General features: G+C 43.8%; 1 protein-coding gene across 5 annotated transcripts in view; it reads right to left on the bottom strand.

Moving 5' to 3' along the window:
* Positions 1–23,069, bottom strand: part of TNIK (TRAF2 and NCK interacting kinase) — a 382,741-nt gene extending 359,672 nt beyond the window's left edge. For 4 of the 5 annotated variants that reach the window (XM_078069253.1, XM_078069254.1, XM_078069258.1 and 1 more), the window contains exon 1: positions 22,658–23,068. In XM_078069253.1, the coding sequence (XP_077925379.1) occupies positions 22,658–22,714 (57 nt within the window). In that variant the 5' untranslated portion in view covers positions 22,715–23,068. Of the gene's footprint in view, positions 1–22,657 lie in introns of all 5 variants that reach the window. The other variant, XM_078069267.1, reaches the window with a different exon arrangement.
* Between the last annotated feature and the right edge of the window lie 443 nt (positions 23,070–23,512).

The raw sequence follows: 23,512 nt of genomic DNA, 5'->3' as shown, positions 1-23,512 counted from the left end.
AGAATACCTTTGCATTTACTCAAGTCTTCAGTATATCCGTTGTTAAGATTTAAATTTTCCTTCAAATAAGTCCTACAAAGATCTTGTTAAGTTTATTCCTAGATATTTTATAATTTTTGTTATCACTGTAAAGGTATCATTTTTCAAATACATTTTCTAATTGGTTATTTTGGTTCACTAATAAGAATGCTATTAGTTTGGGTATACTTATTTTATATCCAGCCATACTGCTAAATTATTATTGCTCTATTTTTTTTCAACTGATTCTCCTAAGTTTAAGTTATCATCTGTAAATAATGAAAACATCACTGTCATCTAATACTGATAATTCTTGTTTCTTCAGTCTTGTCTTATTTCAATGGCTAAAAGTTCCAGAATAGTATATATTATTATTGGTCCTTATCTTAACCCTCACACCTTTGTATAATACCTGTTTAAAAGGAATATACTAGACAGTCCCTGACTTATCATGATTTGACTTATGATTTTTCTACTTTAAGATGGTGTAAAAGCAATATGTATTCAGTAGAAACCATATTTAGAATTTGCATTTTGATCTTTTCCTGGGCTATCAATACGCAATACAAAGCTCTCTCATGATGCTGGGCAGGGGCAGCAAGCGGTAGCTCCCACACAATCATGAGGGTAAACAACCAATATACTTACAAACTTTCCATACCTATACAACCAGTCTGTTTTTCATTTTCAGTATAGTATTCAATCAATTACATGAGATACTCAATACTTTATTATAAAATGGGCTTTGCATTAGATGATTTTGTCCAACTATAAGCTAACATAAGTGTTCAGAGCATGGTTAAGGTGGGCTAGGCTAAACTATGATGTTCGGCAGTGTATTTTTGATGTAGGCTATTTCTAACTCACAATGAGTTTATTGGGACATAACTGCATCGTAAGTCGAGAAAGATCTGTGTGTCACTTAAGATGTTTACAAGTGCAAATAAAAGATTACACAACATCAGTGGCTTAAACAATGAGGAAATTGTTAGCTAATATAATATGAAATCTGGAGTCAGGACAGTTCTAGGTTGATTAATTCAGCTACTCAACAACAATGTAGGAATCTAAGTCAGTTTTTCTGTGATTCTCCAGGCTTTCCCTTCATGATTGTGAGATGGCTCCAGCAATTCTAAGTATCATGGTCTTCTATACAATATCTAAGGCCAGAAGAGGAAAAGTCTCATTTTTAAAAACTCACTTGTAAAAGTGAGGATATCCTTCCCACAAACCCCACTGACTCCTTCATCCGCCCAGTTGTGTCTCATGACTTACCTAAACTCATCAACAAAAGGAATGGAATCCAATCCTTAATCTAGTCCACCTCCTCCATGCTGGGGCCAAGGATGTAGGGGGCAGGGGTCCACTTCCTCTGAGAATGTGGGAGGGGTAAACATCAATGCAAATTCAGAGCACTGACATCAAGAAAGGAGATGGGAATGGCTGATAGGTAGTTAACCAACAGTATCACCACACAGAGAATCTCTGGTGTTTGAAGAGTAGGGATGAAGTGAGCTGTTGGTTTTAGACACATTCTCTATCAAGTTAAGAAAGGATCCCTTCAGGGGCGCCTGGGTGGCTCAGTCGTTAAGCGCCTGCCTTCGGCTCAGGTCATGATCCCAGGGTCCTGGGATCGAGCCCCGTATCGGGCTCCCTGCTCAGCAGGAAGCCTGCTTCTCCCTCTCCCACTCCCCCTGCTTGTGTTCCCTCTCTCGCTGTGTCTCTCTGTCAAATAAATAAAATCTTAAAAAAAAAAAAAAAAAAAGAAAGGATCCCTTCATTCTTAGTTTAAGAATGGAATGGGGCACCGGCTGGCTCAGTCAGTAGAGCATGCAACTCTTGATCTCAGGGTCATGAATTCAAGCCCCACATTGGGTGTAGAGCTTACTTTAAAAAAAAAAAAATAGAATAGGGGTGCCTGGGTGGCTCAGTCAGTTAAGTATCAACTCTTGATTTTGGCTCAGGTTGTGATCTCAGCATTGTGAGATCAAGCCCCACGTTGGGCTCAGCGCTGGGCATGGACTGCTTAAGTTTCTCTCTCTCCCTCTCTTTCTGTCCACCCCCCACAAATAAATAAATAAAATTTTAATAAAAGAATAGTTGGGGTTTTTTTGGGGGCGAGGGTAAATCAAGAATGATAGCTAAATTTTACCAATGCCTTTTGACTGTTGAAATGATTCCAGAGTTAACATCCTTTGGCCTACTGATGTGTTGTATTGTATTAATAGATTTCCCAAGACGGAAACAAAAGTGCTTAAAGGGCATTTTCTGTGTTTTCAGTTCCATACTGATTTGCAATATTTAGGCTTCCTCATACAAAGCAGGACACATACACTGCTGCTTATTAGTAAACAACACTTCATATATATATTTCCCCTCCCCCCAGATCCCATGTCAAAAAGATTGAAGAGGGAAAGACTAGAGTTAGGGGGTGGCAGGCAGGAGAGAAAGAGATAACAATCCAGGCATGGAGTAATGCAGCTTAGTCTGGGGTAAGGACGGCAGGGCAGGAGAGATGCAAAGGCTACTCCCAAGAAGAAACTCACACTTCATCCACATCAGTATCTGGCATCAACGGCACCTCCCAACACGGAACCAGTGAAAATTGCTCTAAGGTATTTCAGCCCCCTGAAACATCCCGCTCGCCATCTCGGTCCACTCCCCCCACCTCCCCCTCCCCTATACAGCTGGCCATCCACCCCCGAGCTCCTACCAAACATGTGTTTTTATGTCTGTCTCTACCACTACCTTTGGAGCTCCTTGAAGGCAACGCTGGTGCTGAACGTGTTGAAAATTATAACATGCATTTGCAATATGGCAAGCGCTGTCCTAAGTACTTTACATAAAAGATGTTTAATTCCTGCAATAACCCCACTCGTCTTACTATTATCTCCATTTTACAGGCGTGGAAAGAACCTAAAGAATTTACATAACTTGGGGCGCCTGGGTGGCTCAGTCGTTAAGCGTCTGCCTTCGGCTCAGGTCATGATCCCAGGGTCCTGGGATCGAGCCCCACATCGGGCTCCCTGCTTGGCGGGAAGCCTGCTTCTCCCTCTCCCACTCCCCCTGCTTGTGTTCCCTCTCTCGCTGTGTCTCTCTCTGTCAAATAAATAAATAAAATCTTTTAAAAAAAATAAAATAAACAAAAAATAAAGAATTTACATAACTTGCCCCAAGTTGCAAAGCTTTTAAGCTGTAGTACCAGAGCCCAAATGCAGAAACTGACCCCTAAGGTAACCTGTAAGCCACTTTGCTTCCTGTAACTCTGAAAACAAATGAGATAAGCCACAAGCTCACAACGGGTCTCAATTATGTCATGATCACCTCCCATATAGGTTACTCTCTGCGGAACTGCCAAAAATGTTCTGGCTGACTTCACTGCCAAGGTGTCATCTGGAGAATCCTAACCAGACGCCAGAGGCCATCATCATTCATTTTCACTCCCTGATTTTACGACACCCGAGAACAGGTGGAAGATTTGAACATTTCGGCACAAATCTACATCGGAATAGGCAGCGTGTCCACCTCGCCACCCTCTTCCCTGTCCTCATCCAGAGCCCTCGGCACATTTCCCCCTGAGGATCACTTACTTGGCCAGCTCGCCAAGAATCCCAACACACCTCAAGAAAGAACGAAATCAAGTGCAACTGTATCCCTGCCCGTTCCCCTCTCCTTTCATTACCGCCCCAAAGCCTAAGAAAGCTTGGAATCTATTAAGTCTATGTTTATAGCAGGAATTTCTATTCGTTATTACCTGGGAAAGGAAGAGTCAATTTAATACCCTTGATTTCAAAGATTCTATCCAACGAAGCCGGAGCCCATTACAGTCATATAAGCTAATTACTGGAAAGTGCAACAGTCTGCATTTGTAAAAGAAAAAGGTATCCACGCTTAGCAGGCTCTACCCAGTAGAGAACATAAAGACATGATGATGGCCTTTGTCATTGAATTGCATTTTCAGAGCTGATGGAAAAAGCTCCCCCTTCACCTTGCTCTGTTCCCAGAATGCCAGTTAACTGCCATGGGCCTTATCCCCCTATAGCTATAAGAAAGGAACCACAAGAACCAGTGAGCACTCACTAAAGCTAATCAATATTTAGAAGCTGAAAATAAAGCAAAGAAATAGACAAGTGTCCGCACAGGCAGAGGAAAGGGGCTTCTTCCTTGTGCCCCCAAGACTCAGTTCTAGGCTAATTCCTGTGACTGTTTCTGAGATGCTCTGGGATTTACAGCTGCACGAGATACTCAAGCACACCTTAATCTCTGAGGAATAGCTGAGAACAGCCCAGCACGTGCAGAACTCTTTCCCACAGCAGTCAGGGAGGCGAGAGGGAGTCTGCGGCCAAGGTCGGCCTCATCATTCCCAACTTCTATTAGGTAACTGAAATCCATGTATCACCTGCTGCCACACCAAGAGGCGATCCTCGAACTTCATCTGATGCCTCTGGAGAAGGGAGAGAGGATCTTTCTTTACGTACACCTCACAGAAATAAGCTTAGAAAGTTCCAGCTGACTTCATTCGACAGATACGAGTGCCTACAATGTGCCATAAAGGACAGGTGCTGAGGAAATCCAGGGGACTGATAAGGAGCCCTTTGGCTAGCTGGCCACCTGCACCATGATGTAACATAACGTCCTTTACCCTGCCTTCCTGCTAGTCGCCGGGGAAGCTGCCCCACAGGCAGTGCCTTTTAGAGTCCACGGAACAAAAGTGCGAATACAGTGCTGTATGTTTGCAGTGACTTGTCAACAATAAAAATTCACCCGTGTCTCAATTTACTGAACCTGGGTTTATAAGGAGGTTTACAGTCTGCTCTGTTAATAAACCACTTTACATCTGAGGGGAGCTAGAAAAGCAATAATTAAAGGCCATTTTGCCATCTCAGAGCCCCTTTCTGCTTCTTGCCATTAAAGTTCATAGGACCCTGGAAGATTTCTAATCATGCCAACATGAAGTCCCACAGTTGCCCGGGACATGGGTTTTTCAATTTCTCAGGAGTCACTACACTTTGATTTCCCAATATCACAGTCCCTCCTCTTAAAGGCTGAAAACACACTAAATTGATAGCCAGTCTCCCATCCATTCAGTGCACGGTGGGGCTGCAAGATCCAAACAAGGTAGCTCCAGGAATGTACCTCACTCTGAATTATGTGTTAGGCATTCTATAAAACTCAGATGTAAACCAGACACTATTCTTGTCCTTAAGGAGTTTATAATTTAAAGACACTACTGATTCTATGGGTAAATAATTCTAGAGGAAGACACAGCTGCAGGTGACACTAAGTATGAACAAAACAAGGCAGGAGAACAAAGTAGAGATTAATGTTAATAAGGTAGAGGGGTGTCTTACTATGGATGATGGATCAGGGTCACAAAAGGAAGAGTGGGTGAATTTAACAAGACCTGTCCAACCACCACTCACTCATGGTGGGATCAGCATTCTGACTTGAGCAGGGTACAGACCTAAAGATCAGGGTCAACCCCAGCCTCATACCAGCCACAGAAGGTCAATTTCTGATCAAATTTTCAGATTCCCAAGTCCCTCCAAAATCAGGAACACACTGCCCTGGAGAGCAGTCGCTCCACCACTTAAAAGGTATTACTGCTATATATTGAGAAAACAGGAAGTCGCAAGAGCACAATGCTCACATTTCATACTTTTCAAATCAGGCCAGCCTGGGTTCAAAGCCAGGCTCCATCATTTCCCACAAGTCACTTAACCTAAGCCTCAGTTTGCACAACTGTAAAATTAGAATAATAGTACAGATCACAGGGGAGCCTGAGTGGCTCAGTCGGTTAAGCGTCTGCCTTCGGCGTGGGTCATGATTCCGGTGTCCTGAGATCAAGCCCCACATCGGGCTCTCTGCTCAGCAGGGAGCCTGCTTTTCCCTCTCCCTCTGCCCCTCCCCCTGCTAGTTCTCTCTCTCTCTCAAATAAACAAAATCTTAAAAAAAAATAGTACATATCACAAAATTTGACTGTGTTAATAAGACCAGACTTTTAAAATAAGTAGCCCACCGCTTCACACATGGCAAGTGGTCACAGAGGATATTAGCTATTAATATTGGCATTATTATTATTATTAAATAAATTATCTTCCAGAACAGTGTCAGGTGCATCTATGTGTCGGTATGACCTGAGACTCGGCATCTGACCACATCGTGTTCTGGGAACTATAAGGCTGAGGACCAGATCTCTGCCCTAACCAAGGGCAGCATGAACCAGCAGCCTGTGCCGCCTGCCTTCCAGCCCCTCCCTCAGCACCTGGCACAAGCAGACCCCAAAAAGGAAACATGGATTCAGTCTCCACTGGTTTCAGGAACGTTATAGCCTCTCCTGCAGCTGCTCAGAGGGAAGGTCATACTCTCCCAGCCTCCCAACCTCCCTGGGGCACACAGGACAAAACTCCTCCTTACAGTTTTCCAGTGCATAATTTGACAGGTCTATAGCTTTTCTCTGCCTCTTTTTTTAATAATATCCAAGACCATGTGAGCCTGGGGGATGACCTCAGCGACCACTGGCTCTGAGCCCCCACCCAATTCTGTTACTTCTGCTAAGTTCCCAAGCTCCATCCCCTCCCCACGTTTCCCAAAGCGTGCCCTTGTGGCTAGAGTGACTCTTGCAATATCCAGCAACTTGTCCCTCCATAAGCAATGACCCTTTCCGTCCTCAGCTGTCACCCCCAGAGCTCAGCTCTTCTGCTCCCACCAAGTTGGAGAACTCCTTTTGTCAAGTGATCATAGCTCCATTTGGCATCTCGTCTTCCTCAAATCTCTCTGCAGATACCCAATGTCATTGAACTTGATGAAGAGTGGCAGAAGATGTGTCTAATTCCTCTGAGTGAAATTACAGGGTTGGTGGAGCAAAGGTGGGGCTTGGGGTTCCCCAAGCACCCAGAGTAACAGCACGCACTTTTGCATTTTGTAGCCAGACTGTATCTTGTGTTCGCCAGGGCAAGGCATCCAGGGCCCCGGCGGTGCGCCTAGCTCGCAGAAGGTGTTTCAGAGAGGAACAGGAGGCCGCAGCCTGCGAGGCGGACGGCAGCAGTGTCAGAGTTTCTTAAAATGCAGAACACATACATCCGAATTATGTGTGGGTCACAGAGTTGCAGATTTGTGGGCCCCAGGCTGGATTACTGAACTAGAATTTGCGAACTAAATAAATTCCCTCTAGGTGAATCGTATGCAATCTTATGAACTAAGCCAGAGCAGCGAACTTCAACCTTGTAGTGCCCTTACCCTGTAAGAAATACGTTCTACACTGTAACTTAGTACACACGTATATACAATATATGCACAGTAATCGTTTTCTACTCTATCTTAATTAATTGTTTTTAAAGCCAATTGCAACCCATTAAACTCACTCCCACAACTCGTTACACTTTGAAAGACTCTGGAGAAGGAGGAGGGTGGTGATTGCTGGTATTGTAAAAAAAGTAGGGAATGGTTAGGCCATCAAAGGCATTGCTAAATTAAGGAGTTTAGCCTTATGCTGTAAGTCATGAGAAGTCATTCATTTCATTAATAAATAAAGGCAGATCAACAAAACACAGGTCCTGCCCTGTGGAAATTATAGTCTCCTCTGGGGGGGGTGGGTAGTGGTAGGGGAGAAGACAAATAAATTGTCTGTGAACAATAGGGATTGGAGAAGACTTCTAGGCAGGGGGAACAGCACATGGAACAGCAGAAGGGTGAGCAGAAACATTGAGAGAATGGAAAGCAGTTCAGTAAGGAATGGTTTCAGACTAGAATAGCTATTCTAGTCCTTTCTCTGGGAAGGAAATTACTATGATTACGTTTATAAAACAGGAGACATCCTTCAGAATACGAGATGACATGAAGGTAAGTACAAGGCAGAAGCCTGGACCAGACTTCCCATCTCTCAAGGTCTTGAAGAGATGGTCTTCCTAGAAATATCAGAGCAGCCTGACTCATGGTGTACAGCTGTGAGGCAATGTCTCAGACACTTGATATTTTAACAGGTGTATTGAGGTGTAATTTACATACCATAAAATTCACTCATGTCACCACCATCCAATTGTGGAACATATTCCATCACCTCAAAAAGATCCCACATGCCTACGTGCAATCACTCTCTGTTTTCATTACCAGCCCTAACCAACCACTAATCCACTTTCTATCTCTACAGATTTGCCTTTTTGGACATTTCATATAAATAGAATCATACAGCATGTGATCTTTTGCGCTGGCTTCTTTCACTTAGCACAGCATCCGCATTGTAGCATGCACCAGCACTTCATTCTTCCTTACTGTGGGATGGTATCCCATTGTACTCCACCTTATTTTGTTTACCTCTTCATCAGTGGATAGACACTTGAGTTGTCTCCGGTTTTGGCTATGATGAACATTCAGGTTACGAGTTTTTGCCTGGACATATGTTTGCATGTCTCTTGGGGAGATATTCAGAAGTGAAATTGCTGAGTCATAGAGTAAACTTATATTTAACTTTTTCAGAAACAGCCGAAGTGTTTTCCAAAGTGGCTTAACCATTTTATAATCCCACCAGCAAAGTATGAGAGTTCCAGGGTATCCACATTCTCAGGGATATTTTAAAATCAGATTTACATTTATGATGGCATGAAGCATAGTCTGAATATAGTTTTAACTAGCCGTTCTGGGAACCATGAGGTTCACATGGCCTCGTAATTTATTCACATTCCAAATTTCACTGAAAGTTAGAAGAGAAATGATCAGAGATGTTCATTTGAACCATGCTTGAAATCACTTAGCATTGACATGCAATATCAAACAAATGATCACAGAAAATTTGACCAAAACATTTGTCGAAGCGGAGTTATCAAGGAACCAAGCATGGCAAATGAGAATGGGCCTTGCACACTAAACAGAGTCTCCACAGGGACAAAATCCTAATTGTGAATCCCGCAAACAAGCAGCAACTTACAGAAGGCAGGAACCCAGAAAGAAGGTCAGGGAACTATTGCTTTAAATCTGATGCAACTTGCCTTGAATCAGGTGATAAGCTATGAAGCAGAGACCCTGCTTTCAGAAAAGAAAAGAAACAGACCTGGCCTCAAGGGATAAAGGATACTCACAGTAATGTCCCTGCTGCTTTGTAAACCCCAAGTACCTTTTACAAACATACTCACAAATTAAAGGAGGGAGTGGGCACGCAGAGAACCAGCAAGAGCTTTGGTTCAGAGACCAGAGGAACACCAAGCTCTCAAACCCCTGCCATTTACATTTTTCCAATCTAGAAAACAAACCCGCTATCTGGGGCTGGGATCTCTGCGCCTCTCACATTTTACTTTAAGTATCATAGATAGTTCACTGAATGTGTATAATCCCCTCTCTTCACAGACAGGCTTCCTCCTTGGGAGGGACCCTTTTTGTTCCTAGGGATGAAGACCTATGAGGACCTATGCTAATTACCCGCTAGCACTCTTTCTGGGGCCATCAGTTAAGTGGGAGATTTAGGTACCCAGCTGGTCGGGTTCCAAGAGATTTCCCCTGCTAATTTTCAGTCACTCAAGGAAAACAAAGGAGTAAGATTGAGTTACCGTGATTTTAAAGAAACAGTGTTCCTCCTCCCCTTCTCTCTCCAGCTCCCCTCCCCGCCCCCCGCACCGCCCCCCGCCCCTCCCCCATCAAAATGTGTAAACTTCTGTACTTCACACTTTTACATCTGTTCTTCTCCCAAAACAAAAGCTGTTTATATTCAAGAAATTATGACTACAATACCAGTGCGAGTTACATCTTTAAAATACTCACCGAGAGAACATACATATTATTCCGACCAAAGTGTGTGCAATGCTCTTTCCCTGAGTAGCATCCGGGTGTTAAGCCCCAGGGGCGCTCGGTAGGGCTTTTGTTTATTCGCATGAAAAGAAAACCCTGTTCTCTCCGGTGCTAGAGCTACCAGTTTAAGAAAAAGAAAACAGAGGTGTGCCCTTTTAGGAATAGCAAACACTTGGCTTTGACCTTATCACCTTATCAACCATACTTGAGTAGGACACCAGCACCAGGACCATCCGAGCTCAGTTTGTGGCCTCTAAAAAGTCAGTCTTACGAGTTCAACTGGAAAACGGCAGCACTCCAAAACTCAGAGGGCCCTCTCACCCGTGCAGACGGCTGCAGAGGAACCATGTCAAATTCAGAGTTTCCTGGGCCTAAACTACCACCACCAAAGGAAACAAAGCTTTCCAAACTTGGTCCCAGGAAGAATTCATTGAATGACATAGAGAGTCACTGGAGAGTAACCCCATCTGGAGAGTCGAGAACATTCCTGAGTAAAATGCTTGCACAGTTCGATGACACTTTAATGATATTAAGACCTCTTCTGAGAAAGTTGGATCTGTCCCCCCAGCTGCAATATTACAAAAAACTGTATCCTCTTTAACTAGGTATTTCTTATATCCAGGCTAATGATGATTACCTCACATCTCTTTTCCCTTTAAAATAGGCCTTCTAAAAGGGGGGTCTTTGAATTCAATTTTTTAAAAGCATCTTCCCAGCAGTAAGTATGGAATAAAATTTTGATACATACTCATTATCGAGTTGTATACAAAGTTACCTTAACAACTCCAAATAAAAAACCGCCCAATATAAGCAGTGTGTTTATCTAAGACCTACAGATTAAAATAATAACACGGGACATCTTGGTAGCTAGGTAAAAGATGTTTATAGATTGTTGTTACAAGAAAAGTCAGATCCTTTAGCCTGCTGCCTAGATTCCAAAAGTCCATTTCATTTTTTGTTTCACAAAATACACAACTCAAAGATTTCATGGCTTCAAACAAAAGTAGAGCTGAAAGTGCTGTGAATATGGATTCCTTTTTCAGCTTCTAGGCAAATACCAGCATCTCCTGGGCTTCAAACTGAATCCCTACAGGTCCATAGGGAAAAACAGGAAATTAGCACTAAAAAGATGCATCTTCCTGGTCATGGGGGTGGGGTTTCTGCCCCCTGAATTAAACTTGCTAAAAAAAAAAAAAAAAAGGCAACACAAAAAACAGTCCAGGATTATCAGTTGAAAGTGTCGACTTTTGCAGTTCAAGTATCCCCTTTCTTACAAACAACTCAAATGCATATATTAGTGTGAAATTTTAAATTCCATACTCCTTAAAGTATGCGCCTTCCACAATTTGAAGCCATACGCCTTGTGAAAAAGTTCCAGTTACCTTATATAAATAAATCACTATTTTCTACTCTGCAACATTTTCAGGCATACTCAAATTTCTGTGGATATGCTGTGTTTTCCAAAACAACCTGTCTTTAGTAAGTCATTCTTACAATTATTTCTTAACATATGCTTTTCCCCATTCATTAGGCACCAAGATCTATGAGGACAGTGTTCCCGGGTGTCTTCTTCACCAAATCCTCCACCAAATCTAGCACAATGCTAGCCACACAGTAGATGCTCCATTAATATTTGTTGAATGAATGAATGAACCAGCATGAAAGAAACGAGAAAAAAAGAAAGCTGTATTTTAAAAATTTAGGCCAGTGATTCCAAACCTCAGAAGTACACCAAAATTACCTGGAGGGCTTCCTAATGCACAGGTTACTGGATCCCATCGCCAGTTTCTGATTCAGTAGGTCAGAGAAGCAGGACCTAAGAGGTACTTAGGTGAAGGTACTGCTCCAGGGATCTCACTTTGAGAACTACTGTCTAGGCAGTTAACCTGTCAACCAGCTCTTAGAAAAATCACAATGCACAGGATAACATTTACTAAAAATCTACCAACTGCAGACTTCTCCACTTCCTACTGAGTAAGCCACGCAGGTCCTTGCTCCAAACTCTATCGAAATTGCCAACACAGGACATACGTGCAAGGGGACGGTACACAGACACATGTCCAAAACAGCAAGAAGTCATTAGTACAGTCGAACTAAAGATGTTTCATTTCTCCAGTGCATTTCTTTATGATGTATCCTACTGTGCGGTTTAATCTATTTTTCTCAGATGGAAATTACTAAACTGCAATGCATAGCCGTTCTTTCTTGCACAACCCCACTTCATTTCACTTACTAATGGGAGTTTCATCTGAGGCCAGGACATGAAATGCAGCGAGGAGGCCCATTTTAAAGCTTACTGATGTTGTTTATATTTTAGTGTCTGTAAGGACCCGAGCAATGATCAACACTCAGTCCTTAATGATCAGAAAGTAAGCAGAGGCATTAATAAGGTACAGATTTAATCTAAACCTGTCACCAGGTTTAACAAAAGGATCCACAAAACCAATCTAACAGAATCCCAAGCTCTAACTCTGATCATTGCATAGGTTTTTAAAGAATAGCTAGCATTAACTTTCAAATGTATACGTTTCTCATGACCCTGTTCTGAATTTAAGTGCATTTATATCCAGATTATAACCAGAGAGGGTATTTAATTAGATAATCTTTGCAAGTACTTTGAAGATATTAAGTGCTCTATAAATGCTAAATATTATTATTATTATTTAAATATAGGTTGCAATTACTGCTTACAACCTATTCCACCCACCACACTGCTATAATTTGATTACAGGCAGCTAAAAAAAATTAAAAAACAATACAAAACAAAAAAAAACCTAGAAGTAGAAATGATGAAACAATGTCCATGTGAAGTTCTGGATTTCTACCCTAGGCATAAATAATTTATAGGCATTTTAAATGGAGGGTTAAGGTATAAAATCTAATAAAGCAAGGCAGTTGGTCTCTGGTCTCCACAAAACTGGCAACCCCAAAGGTGTGTCAATTTTAATAGTTTCTTACCTATAAACCTGGTGGAAAACAGATTGTGTTCCAAAATGCAAGGCCCTTTACCCTTCTGGCTACCAGCTGCATCTTCCATTTTCTCCACTGTAGTCTTAAAATATCCATAATCATCTCAAAGAAGGTACAACTTGAGATTTTGACTTTAATAATTATCTGACAGATAAAGGCTTGAGCATGGCCCCTGCTATAACATATCTTCTGGCTCCTCTTGCTAGCTTCTGCAACAATCGCACATTCGGTGGTCTCCAGTTCTTAAAAAATGGAAACCTTTGAGCCTGATTCCACATGTCTTCCAAACACACCTGTCGAGTGGTTTTCCAAAGAGAATGACAGACAGAAGGTAAACATGCCTGATACCCAGTGTACAAGGAAATCCCTGCTAATCCCCAAACGGTTCACATTTTATGCTTTTACATTTTTAAGACAAGAAAAAGAACAATTAACTTTTCTAAACTGACCATGGTTATTTAAAAAACAAAATCACAAGGAAATAACACTTAAACACCATAAGCTCATCAAAGAGAGCTTGTGCCCCAAAGAAAGGCTTCTGGGAAATCTGTGAACTTTAGGGAGATAATACATCAGATAATTCTGATGTCCTGACAAGGTCTACTGGGCAAATAATGGCCGTGTGAGTCGCTATTGGCAGTGACTTTGGGGCAGGTCAGTTGTAAGTACAGCCATTTCGTAGCTCTATGACTTTTGGTAAATTAATTGATTTTTCTAAGCCTCATGTGAAGTCGTAGACACCTACCTCACAGGAAATTTAGAGGAAATCTGACAGTATCAGAGCCTTAGAGTCATTTACATACTTTTATCATAAACTGCACTTCTAAGAAGTTATTCTAAGGACACAGAGATGTATACAAAGACTATGTATGTTTATTGACCCACTATTTGTAAGACTTGAGAAGTTGGAAATAAGCAAAAGCTTCACCAGTAGGAATTGGTTAAATATAATATGATTCATCCCCACAATAAAATGCTAAGCAGTCATTAAAAACATGTGACTAGAAATTCGAACCCTGACTGAATACTTGAAGAAATTTTAAATTACATACTAATTTCGAAGCCTGATAATAGTATTGTGGTTATGTATTTTTAAGAGTGTTTATCTTTTAGAGCTGCATACTGGAATATTTACAAATGAAATGATATGATGCTTGAAAATAATATGGAGGAGGAAGCGGATGGAGGTGTGGATAAAACAAGACTGGGCATGAATGGATCATTGTTAAGTTGGGGGCTCATTCTACTGTTTCTGTCTATTTTACATACCAGTTTTATTCAGATTAAATTCACACTCTATAAAATTCACCCTTTTGAAGTGAACAAGTGATTTTTAGTATGTTCAGAGCTGAGCAACCATCACCACTGCCTAATTTTAAGAAGTTAGCAGTCATTTTCCACTTCCCCTCAAGCTCTAGAAACCACTAACCCCCTTTTCATCTCTATAGATTTGCCTATTTGGGGCATTTCATATAAATGGAATCCTATAACATGTGGCCTTCTGTGTGCAGCTTCTTTCACCTAGGATAATGTTCATCCATATTATAGCATGTATCAGCACTTCCTTTTATTGATGAATAATATTCCATGGTATGGATATACTACATTCCATTTGTTCACTCATCAATTGGTGGACATTTGGGTTGTTTCCACTTTTTGGCTAGGATGAACAATAATGCTACGAACATTTGTGGACAAGTTTTTGTTTGGATATATGTTTTCAGTTCTCTTGGGTATATACCTAGGAGTGGAATTGCTGGGTCACATGGTAACTCTATTATTTAACATTTTGAGGAACTGCCAACGTATTTTACAAAGTGGCTGTACCACTTGACATTCCCACCAGGAATGTATGAGCATTCCAATATTCCTTCCACTTTCACCTAAGTTTAAAATTCCCCACAACAAAGAATTTTTTTTAAATTATGTTATAGAAAAACATTAACAGCATGCAAAAAAGGGTGACTATTACGTTTAAAAAACAGGTTGCAGGGGCACCTGGCTGACTCAGTCATTAGAGTATGGGACTTTTGATCTTGAGGTCATGAGTTCGAGCCCCACACTGGAGGTAGAATTTACTTTATAAATAAATAAATAAACAAACAAAAGCAGCAAACAACTGAAAACACATTTTTGAAAAAACAGGTTGCAGATAATATATACAATATGATAATAATTTTTAAAGCTATCTAGTTAGCAGGGCACCTGGGTGGTGCAGTCTGTTGGGTGTCCAAATCTTGGGCTCAGCTTAGGTTGTCATCTAAGGGTTGTGAGATTGAGCCCCGCCTCGGCTCCACACTCAGCACAGAGTTGGCTTGAGGCTCTCTCTTCCTCTCCCTCTCTCCCTACCCCCCACCCCGCACGCATACACTCTCTCCCTCTCTCTCTCTCTCAAATAAATAAATAAATCTTTAGGGGAAAAAAAAGCTATCTAGTTAGCTATGCAGAGAAAAAACCTTCTAAGCCATATACAAAAAGGAGTCCTGCAGCCCCAAAGGTCATCCCGGTGGTGAGTCCTAAGAGAATCAAATATATGCACTGCCTTCATGAAGTTTACTGCCTAGTAGTGAATATAATCCAGGACAGAAAGTTCTTTTTTTTTTTTAAGATTTTTATTTATTTATTTATTTGAGAGAGAGAGAGAACTCGAGGGGGGTGAGGCACAGAGGGACAAGCAGACTCCCCACTGAGCAGGGAGCCCGATGCTGGACTCAATCCCAAGACTCCAGGATCATGACCTGTGCCGAAGGCTGTCGTTTAACCGCCTGAGCCACCCAGGTGCCCCCCAGGATAGAAAGTTCTGAGTGTGAGGTCAGTTCTGAAAGGGCGTACAAATGGGATGGATAACTACTACCCGAGGGAAATCAGGGACAATTTTGTGGGAAAGGTGGCATCTGAATGCTTAGTGTTAGGCAAGGAGGCACAGATAAGGGCCCCCCACCCCAAAGAGCATCCATGGGGAGAAGGAAGTTGTTCTCTGTGGCAGGAGTAAAGGATCGGTGGTCAGAACTGCAGCGCATGGCGGGAGGCGCAGCTGAGTCATAGCCGAAGAGTTCAGCCTTGGGTCTGTAGACAGTGAGGAGTCAGGGAAGGCCGTGAATAAGAAACCCCGAGACTGAAAATGTGCTGCTGAAGAGCAGTGTGGCTGCAGGGGCCAGTACAGGGAGACCAGTCAGGAGAAGGCTGGTGGCAGAGTCAGAGGAGTCAAGTCTTGTCACAGCGGCTGCCCAGGGGACCGTCACTGCGGTGCTTGTAGGGAGGAATGGAGCAAAAGGCCTCATGCCAGAGACAGCAAGGAAGGCCGTGTAAGACTGGGGTGAAATAAAATGTGTTTTGAGAATTTCCAGGCACCCCTAGAGACAACTGGAGAAGAGCCTGGGCGTGTAAAAAGCAGAGAGCGAATCATCTTTCTCTAGAGGGAAATAAGCTTCCAACCAGAATGAAAGAAATTACAAGCGGAATTCATCCAACATTTTCTATTTAAGTCCTCCCTCTCTCTCCTCTAGGAACCTTATATTTATATGAGCAGAATAACATTTCATTCAAAAAATATCACCCAGATTTTCTTGGAATTCTCAGCACACTGCTAGTTCAGGCCCTGTTCTCAGACAGCTACTTCCCCCACAGATATGGAAGAACCAATTTGACATAAAAGCGTTTTTCAGACACAAGTTATCCCAAATTCCCTCAGAAACACAGACTCAGAGACTGGGGGTGCTCAGCTGGGCATGGCAGCCATGATCCAATCATAGTAGCTCAAAGCCGGGTGGATGTTAGAACCATACCCCTGAAGGAAGGAAAGGCATAGAACGAGAAGGGCATGGAAGACTAATACCAGGGCAGAGACACAGAAACGCAGAAAGAAGACTCAAAATTACAAGCTTTCAAAGAGCCTTACAGGTAAGGCGGCGGGCGGTGTGATATTTTCGTGAAGGAAAAATGCTGGGTATTCGTTCATCAACAAAATATTCTATGACCTGGGGCGCCTGGGTGGCTCAGTCGTTAAGCGTCTGCCTTCCACTCAGGTCATGATCCCAGAGTCCTGGGATCAAGCCCCGCATCGGGCTCCCTGCTCGGCAGGAGGCCTGCTTCTCCCTCTCCCACTCCCCCTGCTTGTGTTCCCTCTCTTGCTGTGTCTCTCTCTGTCAAATAAATAAATAAAATCTTAAAAAAAAAAATATTCTATGACCTCCTAAGTAGACAATTATGCAAACAGCAAACCATGACTTATATTCCCTTTTGTACTAAGATTACTCCAGTTAATAATGGATACTGAAAATGATTATGCATATTTCTCTGATATTCTGATAACTACCACTGCACACTATTTTATTATGAGGCAATGTCATGGCAAAGAAAACACCTGTTTAATATCTCTAAAAAACTACAAATGTATCTAATTAAAAAACTGCTCTGCTATTATCATTTTAAGATACTGTCATCTTATCAATTCCTGCAACTTTACTAAATTCTCATTTAAGGCCAAATTTAATTAAGCGCTCTGGGGTAAAAAATAAATAATGTTTCAAGATTTCTTTAACCACCCACCCCTGAGACCTCTGACCAGAAGGTTTTAAATGCGGGACTAGTATTGTATCATTTCAGGTGCCCACACTCCGCCCTAATACACAAACTTTGTAAAGGCATAGGCATAATAAATGTGGTTTTATTTAAATAATGGTTAAATGGGCGCCTGGGTGGCTCAGATGGTTGGGCGTCTGCCTTCGGCTCAGGTCATGATCCCAGGGTCCTGGGATCGAGTTCCGCATCGGGCTCCCTGCTGGGCGGGGAGCCTGCTTCTCCCTCTGCCTCTGCCTCTCTCTCTCTCTCTCTGACTCTCATGAATAAATAAATAAAACATTTTATAAAAAAAAAAAAATGGTTAATCCATAAAGAGGGGGAAAAGTTTTAAAAAAAGAGAGAGAAGAAAAAAAGAAGAAAGTTTTAATGAATAATGCTGATACCTGATAGTAGCTTAGAAATACGCTAGGGGCACCTGGCTGGCTCAGTCATTACAGCGTGTGACTCTTGATCTCGGGGTTGTGGGTTTGAGCCCCATGTTGGGTGTAGAGATTACTTAAAAATAAAATCTTTAAAAAAAAAAAAAGTAATGAATGCTGACCCTGGGGCAAAGGTCAACCCAGGCCAGCAGAGAAATATACAAGGTCATGTTGACACATAAAAAGGAAAAGGTACTATTAGAAAGTTGCAGGACATTCTGTTATCTTTTTCTCAGGATCATTTTCAATTAGGCGAAATCATTGGGATCAAATGGTAGAATCAAGATTCCCATAAAATTCTATTTAATCATGGAATAGTATATTTGTGTAGTGCTTTACGGTTTTCACAGTATTGCCATAAACACTTTGATTTTTGAAGTCAGCATATGAGGAAGGCAAGCAGTTGAGTTCATTCCCATTGTTAAATGAATTATGGTTACGTGACTTACCCGGAGTCACAGAACTACTAAGACATGGACACAGAACCCAGTGCTCGGTACACTCCATTCACCTACTCACTAATTTGTGCATTTATCCATTTATGCAACTAACTGCAATTACAGACTCAAAGATGAGCAAGACCTAACCTCCAGCCTCATGGAGCCCATAGTTCATTAAGTAGGCAGAAAATAATCCCCACACCATTTATAACACAAGGAGAAAAAGTGTAGCAGGAAAGATGTGTGCAAGTCTTCCATATGAGATCAGTTCTTAAATCTAGGTCTTAAGAGACAAAGAAATAGCTGGGCCTAGAAGGCAGTGAGGGGCAGGGGGAAAGACAAGCAGAGGTCATCTAATTCTGTTCAAATAGAAAAGTGAGTGCGAGTCCTGGCAGAAACTTAAGAGTATGAAGTCAGCAGCAGCCAAACTTGGCCTTGAACGCCTTCCTCTGTGGGCCAAACTAAGGACAGCCAAGGTGCTCAGACTCAGATAGATGCTAATCTCCAAAAAGCTTCTGGGCTGATCTCACTTCATATGTAGTAAAGCATACTGGTGGCAAATTTCATTTCTTTTAACACTGTGATGTCTTGAAGGGAGAATGACTCAAGCCTTGAGTTTGAATGAGTAGATTGTTTTCTGTGCCTATGTATGTATACACACATTTCATACACCCACATGGGTAGTTTATAATCATGACACTATATATGAGTATCCACATAGATTATGCAAAACATACATAGAACTCTATAAACCTCACATGCAGAGACATCTGAATAATGTGCATATCTAGACTGACCCCGTGGGACCAATTCAGATGGAGCTGGGTTACTGAGAGAGGGTCCTATGCAGGACAACCATCTGTCCTACATGATTCAGACAGTCATTTGCCAGGAGAGAAAGAATTGAGGGGGGGTTGAACAAGATGAATTCCAAAGGTACCTTAATGCTCCACGGTTTTATGTATTATGAGTTTACCTGCATGAAGCAGTTTCTCTATTCTCGATAAATACAATTCCATGACTCTGGTGAAATAATTCCTCGCTGCCATTTTTTTGTGCTCAGGCAGAAAATGTATTATTGATTTCTGATTCAGCCACAGACAGTGTGACTTAGAGAAAAGAGCACAGATGAGAAGTCAGGAAACCTAGATTCTCTCTCCAAACCACCCTTTTCGCCTCCCTCACCCGCACCCCAGGGGAGACAGGGCTGTGTGACCTTGGACAATGACTACAACTCTCTGGGCTTCAGCTTAGTATTAAATGAAAGGAGTGGCTAAGGGTTCTCCAATTCTCTTCCAGCTCTAAATCTATGAAATTATCCCCCTCCCCCAACACTTAGTTTATCTCCAGAGCTCTAAAAATCAGGACTAATAAAAATGGATTCATTTCATCTCTTTTCTAACCAAAGAAGATCCTATTTTATCTTACTTTCTAAAACCATCCAAATCTTGCATAATTTAAATGATCAGTGCTGTCCCTGGTTGCTCTGGTTTAAATTATGCATTGTTGCTATTTGGGGAAAATTTAGACTGGGTCCAGTCTGGGATCACTGGCTGAGAACAATAAGCCCCCAAAGTGAGAAGGATAAAGGCCTCTCCAGACAGAATCTGCTTTTAATGCATTGAGCTCAGGGTTTACAAAAAGAGCATTGACTGTGTACATTAAAGAGCCACGGAAACAGCAAGGGACTGGTTAAGGCTGCAGCAAATTCTCCTAGATGCCACTGACCTTGGCTGCATTTCAGGGGTCAGGCATTCCCCAGGAGGTTCTCGGCAGGCAGGCTTTCCTGAGGGGTTAGGCACAAATGAGACCTCTCATCTAGAGAAACGCACCTCTCCTAATTTGGGAAGACAGAGAGACATTATCTGCCCTCTGGTTTGTGGAGATCACCTAGGTGGTCTGTGGACTCAACAGCCGGCCTGCACACCTCACCCCCTACAAGACTGGTCATACCCCCCAGCATCCGGGATGCATTTGTCTCCACATCTGCATTTAAGTCTTCCAGCCAGCAGTTCCCATCTCTAGAGCTGGCCTTAGCCCTCCCTCTTTACACACCTCCTGTAGGCAGAAATACAGAGGCAAAGCACTAAGCCCAGGCCACAAAGAGCAATTTCAGTGAAGCCTGCAAAGATATCTTTTCAAAATACAGGTCTCTTTTTTTTTAAAGATTTTTTTTTTTTTTAATTTCACAGAGAGAGACACAGCGAGAGAGGGAACACAAGCAGGGGGAGTGGGAGAGGGAGAAGCAGGGAGCCCGATGCGGGGCTCGATCCCAGGACCCCGGGATCATGACGGAGCACAGGCCTCCCGTGTGTGAATCACACTCCAGGCAGGCCGGTGAGCCCTCGTGGTTGCTCACAAGCCTGCAGGCTCTGTGCTCCGTATGTCAGAAAACCTTCCCCAGGAAAAAGCCCACAAGGGACACCTCCAACCAAGCCCAACTTAAAAATCACATCGGAGCGCTTTCCATTAGAGGAGCAATGTCGAGATTCTAGCTCAGGAAAACCACAAGCCTTGCCCATTGTTCAGACTCCTTCCCCCTACCCCCCCCACCCCACCCCCTCCTGGGCTTTGCCACTTTCCTCTACCCTGTAGTCTGGGCCATCCATCCACCTGATTAACCCACTGGCAGCAACTCCCAGCGCAGAAAGTAGGGCAAATGAACACACACAGTCTGTAAAGCAGGAAACCACAGACTTAGCCAAAGCACCCACCCTGTTACCAACCCCCACCCCCAGCTGCCCAGGGGGCAGCGGGTTCTGAATATGGCATTTCTGCATCAGGGAAATAGACAGCTTACTGTAATATCACATGAATGGGCTTTTGCTGCCCAACTATCAAAAAAGGCATTTCAAATGGCATCTATGTTCCTTCTCCATCCCTAGGCTGCCTTGCAGAAACCTCACCTCTTGGAAGGACTAACAAGAAGAGGAGGGGAAGTTAAAAAGAGGAGGCTATGTAGGGAGAGACGATTAATGAGACTAAAGAAAAAGTACCACTTTGACGGTAAAGGTAGCTCTTTAAAATAGCCGTGGAGAATGAGGCAGTGTCAGGAGAAGTAATGAAGATTCAGGTCTATAATCCCAAGATTTAGCATCGGTCTAACAATGTATGCCTCAGGAGGGCGTGTGAACTTCCAAGCTTCACCCATCCTGCGTGTCTGTGTTGAGAGCCATCATCAATTCGGTCTCACCAACCCTCCAGGCTTCAAGTATATATGTGGTTGCTTTTTTTTTTTTTTTAATTTTATTCTTGGTTCAGGAGAGGAAGAAGCCATCCTTAAATTGGTATCCAATCCTTCTCAGACCCCCGCTGCTGCCGCCACCCCCACCCCTCACCCCCTTTTCGCCAGGCAGCATCTAATTAAAATGGTTAGAAAGCTCTGCCCCCTTCCCCGAAAGAGTGTGTTGGGAGTCGGGGGTGGGGGTGGGGAGTCGTCGAGGCTACACTGGGATTCCTGGTATTCTGATCTCAAAACAACAGCAAAATGGATTCTATAGCAGTGATGTCTTAGTCAATACAATGAAAAGGCGTGTGAGGCAATTCACGTGAAGGTAAACGCAAACCAGTGGGGCTGGAGGGAAGTAGATGCTCTCTACAAAGGACTGGCCACAGACACAGGGCGAACACGAACACACACACACGCGCGCGCACGCGCGCGCGCACACACACACACACACACTCAACGGGAGTTCCGGTCTGCCTGGGGAAAAGCAGAGAACACATCCTTTCACCTGCTTAAGTTCAGCCATAAAACTGAAATGTCAGAGGCACCAAGTCAGAAAGCACAGGCAGGGCTAAGTTAAACCATAAATAAAAGTGAGCGGCAGACTGGCATAGAAGAGAGCGCTGAGAGGGAGTCCGGGCGCGGAAGGCGGAGAGGGGGTAGAGGAGGCAGTTGCCATCTACAAGACCAGCATTGCAATAGCCGCCCCCTTGGAGCGGCAGGTTCGGCTTCGTGGGGACAGTCAGGCTCACAATGTCATCTTGCAGGTAGCTGGAAAAAGTGAGTGGCCAGTGCCTTAATTCACGCTGCTGTTATCCTTTTTTGCAAAAGGGGACGGTGGGGTCTGCGCCTTGGCACGAGATGACCGTCCGGGGCGTGTGTGCACACGCCACACACACACACACACACACACACACACACACACACACACACACCAGGAACATTTCATTTTAATGCTCTTACACTGGTGTAAGATGAAACTGGCATAAGCTCCACTGGTTCTCGGGGGAGCCTTGGCCACAACCGAAGGAGGACACGTACCGCACAGCCCTTGCGTGGAGGCTTAGCCAAGAGCACCTCAGCAGACCCCGAATCAAAACGAGAAGCCAGGTTCGTTCCGCGTCGCATTCGCCTCTGCCCACCAGTCCCGGCCCCAGTTCACGCACCGAGCCCATTCACCCCGACCCAAGCCACTGGAAAGAAATCAGAAAACATGTTCTGCTCACCCTCAGAGCCGAGAGATCGATTTCATCCAGGCTGCGAGCCGGGGAGTCGCTCGCCATGTCTACTTCTTCGCGGGAGAAATGGTCCAAAACCACCCTGAAGCTTCTCCCTTGGAAATTCCACCTTGGTCTATTTCACTCGCGTCCTCATGCGGGTGTCGCGCCAGAGGCCCCGGGCCCAGCCTCCCCCGCCCACTCCGGCCCCACAACACCCGATCCCGATCCTCCGCTCTTCGGTCCGCCGGGTCCGGGAGCCCAACCTGCGCGGATCTCCAAGCCCGGAGCCGCGGTGCGTGTGGGCTGCGCGCCCTGCTCAGCTAAGGGCGCTGGGGCTGCGTGGGTGTATTTAAATGGGACATGCTTCTTTGCTTGTGCGTGGATGGCGGCTGCATTGGCTGTTATAATGAGACACATCAACTCCTCCACTCTGCCGGGGGGGTGGGGGGGTGGGGGTGGAGAACCACACAGAACTGTCTATCACCGCTTCCTGGGAGGAGTAAAGAAGGGGGGGGTGAAGGCGGAGGAGGCGTGGTCTCCGACTGGGGAGAGGCCGCGCTTCCTGACCCGGTCCTTCTGCACCAGCCTGGATGGGGGAGGGGCGCGCACCCTTTCCGCCCAGGCTTTTGCAGGCTAATCTGGCTGGATGTGAAAAGCTGTTCCTGAACCCTGCCGCGCTTATCGTAGGGGCAAAGGGGCTTTATTTTTGTGTGTCCAGTTTGTGCACTGCAACACAATGGCTCTCAATCGCATCAGGGGGGTTTCGGCAGGGTTCACTGCTCTAGCGCTGACAAATCCAGAGGGGGAAAAAAAAGAGCGGGCCTCCCTCCCCCATTAATTATTTGTGGGGCTGGAGTAACA

Source organism: Halichoerus grypus, chromosome 1 (genome assembly GCF_964656455.1).
Source record: "Halichoerus grypus chromosome 1, mHalGry1.hap1.1, whole genome shotgun sequence".
NCBI lineage: Eukaryota > Metazoa > Chordata > Mammalia > Carnivora > Phocidae > Halichoerus > Halichoerus grypus.
The sequence above is the reverse complement of the archived record's forward strand: the minus strand, read 5'-3'. Positions and strand labels throughout refer to the sequence as shown.